The 6,000-nt window shown below is 35.3% G+C and overlaps 1 protein-coding gene across 4 annotated transcripts in view; it reads right to left on the bottom strand.

Moving 5' to 3' along the window:
- Positions 1 to 1,176: 1,176 nt before the first annotated feature.
- LOC105832135 (DNA topoisomerase 3-beta-1) overlaps positions 1,177 to 6,000 on the bottom strand; it is a 172,750-nt gene continuing 167,926 nt past the window's right edge. For 3 of the 4 annotated variants that reach the window (XM_036291384.1, XM_036291386.1, XM_036291387.1), the window contains one exon: positions 2,323 to 2,740. In XM_036291384.1, the coding sequence (XP_036147277.1) occupies positions 2,534 to 2,740 (207 nt within the window). In that variant the 3' untranslated portion in view covers positions 2,323 to 2,533. Of the gene's footprint in view, positions 2,741 to 6,000 lie in introns of all 4 variants that reach the window. The other variant, XM_036291385.1, reaches the window with a different exon arrangement.

Genomic DNA, 6,000 nt, shown 5'->3' with positions numbered 1-6,000 from the left:
GAGGCAAGCGGATCTACCTACTGGAAATCGAAGCGCGCACGCGCCTGCCGGCGTAGGACCGGGGTTTTTCACTGTTCGGCGAGCTGTGCTTCCATGCGTATCAGCGAGGATTTGCCCTGACGGAATCGTCCCAGTGGACCAGGATTTTCGTTGTAAGGCCATCACTTGGCAGCCCTTCAGGAATTGCATTATATTTGGGTAAGGCGGTCGACTCTCGTGCGAATCCGGATAAAGAATACCATTTCTTTTCGTGTTATCGATAATTCGGAATCCGCTACCGTTGCTGTTATTGCTTTTGTGAAATTCGAAATAAGGAGTACCGCATGAGAGGTGGGACCGACCGGCTCCGAATATCGATTAATTGAGTGCGTTCCTCTCGGACAAAGCCGGCACCGACAGTCACCGTTAGTTTAAGAGTAAAGTTTATTGTTATCGCGATTACTGTTTCCGTGAATTAATGTACTTGTGGTTGTTCGAGCGGAGAGTCTCGTCGGTCTCTCGCATAGTATAATAGATTTTTGAAGTTTCTGCATTTTCTCTGTTCTTAGATTCTTGTCTCCGTTTCCATCGCGTAAATCTGTGAATCTATCGTGTTCCGAGAACTTGAGTAATATGTCAATTATTTCCGATTGTTACTGTACTCTTTAATCATTCGAAATATACGTTTTCATCATTGTTACTGATTTGAAAATTATATACTAATTCTATTCTGCGATCTGTCTCGATCTGAAATCTCCACACTTTCAATTTACTTAAGAACCACGCCCTTCTACCGCTTCGGATAAAGAGCTACCGGTATATTTGTAACGCTTTTTCTTTGGCTATCGAATTATCGTAAACTATTGTGTGGCGCGGAAACCGCGCCTGGCGCCCAAAATATATAATATTTCGAAGATACCGTTTTCGCGAGTTATCGATATCGTTGAGAGAATCTTTTCAAGCAATATTTCGAAGATATCGTTTTCGCGAGTTACCGATATCGTTGAGAAAGCGTTACCAGTTAACATTAATAGTCATTATCGATTATTTGGACATAACCCCATCGGACCTGACGGTTTCCGAAGGAAAGCTACGTCGCAAACAATAATTACAAATCTTACATCAGTTTTCAACTTATTAATTTATATTATTATAAAGGAGGATATTAAAAAAGGGTCGATTTCGGCTCACACGTAACCTAAACAAACTTTACTTTTTTATTTTATGGGTTACATGTGTTATAAAAACAATGGTTATGAATGTTCATTATAGTAGGAACACTTTAGATTCAGATTTAGAGCAAAGTAACTCGTATTGAAATAAACATTCTAGTGTGTTGCGTGAAAAGCGATGACACCGCGGTTTGTCACATTACTTTACGACTCCAAACGCCTTTTTACGTATATACGAATGTCTAGGTGTTATCTAGGTTTTATTTCAAAAACTCCTAAAAACTAATATTTATTGACTTTAAAAAACGTAAAAAAATATTTAGCGTGCTACATTAGATCTACCCTTTTAAATTAAAAAATTTTTTAATCAGATTCGTAATCAGGAACCCAATAAATTCCTATACCAAATTTTAACAAACGCCGTAAACTTAAAAATCTTATGATTTGCCATGTTGAATCCATTCTTTTTAATTTTAAAATTCTGATACCAGATTCGTAATTAGCGATCCCAAAAATTTATTTACATGGTGTTTGTGTTTCATGAATGTGTCTATAAAAATTCGAATCTCAAAAAGTTAAATTATTTCGATATAAACATTTTGATTAAAAAATTAATTTTTGTTAAAAACTACGTTTTTTTTTTAAAAGGTAAGCAATATTTTTGGATATAATTTTTATGAATATTAAACGACGGATTCTGAAAGATTATAAAATTTTACGTAAGAAATGATCTTAGTCAAATTTTTTGAAAGCTGAAACATACTGAACAATCTCGATAAATAAAGTACTATAATTACGTTCGTTTGGACATTAAAGAGTTAAAATATCTTTCAGATTTCTTTAAGATGTCTTTTAGACATCGCCAGATATCTAAAAGATATCTCAAACTGTTGCATAAAACATCTTTTAGATTGTGAAGATATCTTTTCATTAAAAAATGCAAAACATCTCAAGAAATCGCAAGATGTCTTTTAGAAATCTAAAAAAACATCTTACAATCTTTCTTTGTCTACATGGATAGTTTAATATTCTTGGATACTGAATACAAATTCATAATCAATAAAAATGTTAAGAATTTTCCGTTTATAAATTAGAATTTTTGTCTGTTTATAAATTAGAATTGTAGTATTAAACAAATCGACTAATTTGGACAAAAAATTGAGTTTATTTAATAAAACTAATGTCCTATAAAATGTTTTAATTAATTGTAATTAAACAAATATAGATTCTTTAATAAAAAGAATGACAATGATTACCATTACTTACGTGCATAAAATATTGTAAAAGATTCAGGTATGACAGGCATTTTTGGGAGAGAAGGGAAAGGAGAACATGAGATAAACGTATATTTATATTGTATCCAATGCATCCTAAACAATTTATTATACGAAATATGCTGCCAATTGTGCCATTTTGTCCTTTGGTGGCTTAGGTTTGCCTCGATTACGACTCTTGGTATGACCTCGACCACGCGTGACGACTGGTTTCGAAGCTACTGCCCGATGCTTTTCTACTAACGCGACAAAAGCTGGAGTGCAAAACACGCAGCCGGACATCTCGGTCGCCTCATTAGGGAGTTTACTTTTATCCTGAAGTCAAAGAATGAAAAAAGTTTAGTTTAAAAAAAAGATGTAAAAGAAAATTTTCCATACAACATTCTTTAATTTTATATAAATTTTATTTATTAATATATTTATACAGTAGACGCTCGATAACTTTCGATCGGAACTATTTTCTCTTAACACATACGCTCACTAATACTAATATCGTGTCCCCACTACATCGTTTGTATGGAGATAGAGAGTCGCGCTGCTCGCGCCGGCGCGGCGCTGGTATTTTATAAAACACAGTGAAATCGGTTATGTAAGGTTATGTATTTGAGGTTATGTGTGTGGTGGCGCTTGTACAATGTACAATGTACAGTGCGCATGCACACATAATTTTAACGCGCCTGTGCCAGCAGAACAGAAGCCGAGGAGTAGTGGCATTCGATAACATTCGTTTTCCAAGAAATTCCGCCCCTACAGCTCCTAAACGTGAAAGTTTACGAGCGTCTACTGTATATAAAATATTAATTTTATTTAACAATCCATATTGTTTTTTATATAATTTTTCAAAATTGCAACATTTTTCATGCACATATTTATGTCGTGTTCTTAAACCTAAAAACTTCTTGGAAATTGTGTTAAAATTTTTTTTCAATTTTCCTCTTTTTAAAAGGTAATTTTCTTTATTTTTACTAAAAAATTAAGTAATTTTGGAATTTTTTAAAATAGAAATTATAAAAGCTACAAGGATTTCCGTTTCTGGTACGATAAATAGTGTTACGTTGTGTAAAGTGCAGTTTTTGTAGAGTGGAATAAAGGAGTTGAGAGAAGGTAGTGAAAGTGAGAATGCGTGAGTGAGAGAGCGAGAAAGGTAGAGAGTAAGTGAGAGTGGAGGAAAGGGTGAAAAGTGCATGTGTGGAGGTATTTAAGGAGAAAAAAGAATCGGGATCTGAGAAGGAATCTGTGAGAGAGGTCTGTAAAAGCACGAAGTATAGAGCGGAACAGTGTGCGATCTCTTGGACGAAAAGCATAGGATAAGTAGAGATAAGATAGGAAGTGGATAGGGGTCAGGAATAGCGTAGCAGGACTGAGGCCTGTTTATAAGGGGCGCAATAAGTGGTAAAGGGAAGTGGTTTTTTGGTATTGCGTTTTGGTATTGCTTTTCTTAGTCAAAGCGAAGTGGAGGCAAAGTTACAGGGAAGAATCGAGGGGGAGAGATAGGGGAAGAGTTGCGGCAGTGTAAAGGAGTGGCAGAGAAAGATGAAGAGGAAAATAGAGGATTCGAGAGGGGGAGAAGGCTGAACTGGGAGAAGGTTCGGGGGAACTGACAGGAGGTGTGGAAGAAAGGATTATGAGAGGCAATGGCGGGACTAAGGGGGATGATAAAAGAAAATATTTCGGAAATGAAGAAGAAATTGGGAAAAGAAATAAGAGAAATAAGGGAATAAGAAAGAAGAATAAAGGAGGAGATAAAAGAAATGAGGAGCGGTTTTAGGCAGGAAAAGGACAATAGGAAAACAAAGAATGGAGAAAATGGTAAACAAATTAAAGGAGGAAGTAGAGGAATTGGTGAGAGACAAAAAGTTAAGGGAACAGCAGAAAAGAGGAGAGTAAGGGAGCCGGAGGAGGTGAATGGGGAGGTTAAGGGGATGAAACGGAAGTTGGAGAGGAAAGAGAAGAGAAAAAAGAATTTAAAAGATTTATTAAAAAAATAGGAGTAGAGGCGGAAATCAAGGAGATTAGAGGAATGGGAGATGAGAGAAAGGATGGAAGAGAAATGGTAATGTGAGAATAAAGAGAAAAGATAAAAAAATTCTAAGGAAGAGAGATTGAGGGGAAGGAAAAAAAGGATAGAGAATGACTGGACGTGGAAAGATAGAAAAATGAGATGAAAACTGGAGGAGATAGCAAGAGAGAAGGAGAGTAAGGAAAACAAAGCGTGGATAAGTTATGGCAGTATCAGAATTAATGACACTTGTTAGTGGAGATAGGAAGAGCATTAAAAGTCAAATCCATTCATATATAGTAACATATGGATTCCACCATTTCCAATTATTGGAAAACAAGATGTTATAGTTATAATCCCGTGTTATAGGCGCTGCGCTAGAAATAGTGTTACGTTATTTCTTTAGTTGCGTCATATTCAGTAATTGCCTCTTCTGCGTATATTTTTATATTAAAACAAAAACGGATTAATCTTAATTACATGATACCCAACGTATTACATGATATAAAGCATATGCATACATACACTGGCGCAAAAAAAAACGAGACAAAAATTTTGACCGATTTTTAGGCAATCTTCAAAGTGATGCAACTTTGCGAAAAAACATCCAAATTACATGTACTTTTTTTTAAATTAAAGGACAAAGACTCTACTTTAAGAATCCTTAGGCCAAAGTTTGATTTGTTAAGTGCGAACCTTTTGTATCGCATGAAACCAAACATGTTTTTTTTAATTGAAAAAAGTAAAAGTTTGTTATCATTTTGCACAAGTTTCTCGTTAAAATCTGGCTAATATTAATCCAGATTCTTAAAGTTCATTTTTTTCTAAGCAATTTAAAAAAAATACATGTCGATACGATGTTTTTTGTTGATTGCACACGAGTTTGAAATTTGCACTGCATTTTAGGGTATTTTAGCAAATAAACAAGGTATTTTTTGAATATTATGAATTTTAAGTATCAATGTGATATCGCACATTGATTTTATTCGTGTTGAACTTAATCATACCGCCGCCATCAAAGTGACCCGATGTACACGACGTGGAGAATGACGGTCGGATTTTGTACATCATCGACATGTATTTTTTTTGAAAAGGTACATTGTCTGCTGGAAAATCTGTCAAGGAAAGAATTACTTGAGAGGTGTTTAGGTGGGTGGCATACACAAAATGTCAATGAAAGTTTTAATGCAATGATTTGGCGACTTGCCCCAAAACACCTTCATTACGGTAAAATCATTGAAATTGCTGCCTACATAACTGCTGGAATTTTCAATGAAGGCTATTTGTCGGTTCTAAGAATCATGTCATGCATGGAAATAGTTATTGGATCAGTATGCAGAGATGTTGCGGATAGAATAAACGAAAATCACACTAGCTAAAATCGTCGTAGCAGATCTGTTGCGCAGGAAACGCGTACTTACGACAAACAACGGCTGTTGGAGAAGAATGAATTGTATGGGGACACCGAGAACATTTTATATGGAGCAGGGATAGCAGATTAATCGAAAAGTACAGATAAACAATCATTAGCAAGCTTTTATCAACCTTTTTCTTTGATCGGAAACTTTAAATGCGT

This window comes from Monomorium pharaonis, chromosome 8 (assembly GCF_013373865.1).
Source record: "Monomorium pharaonis isolate MP-MQ-018 chromosome 8, ASM1337386v2, whole genome shotgun sequence".
Lineage (NCBI taxonomy): Eukaryota > Metazoa > Arthropoda > Insecta > Hymenoptera > Formicidae > Monomorium > Monomorium pharaonis.
This window is presented reverse-complemented; position numbering and strand designations above follow the sequence as displayed.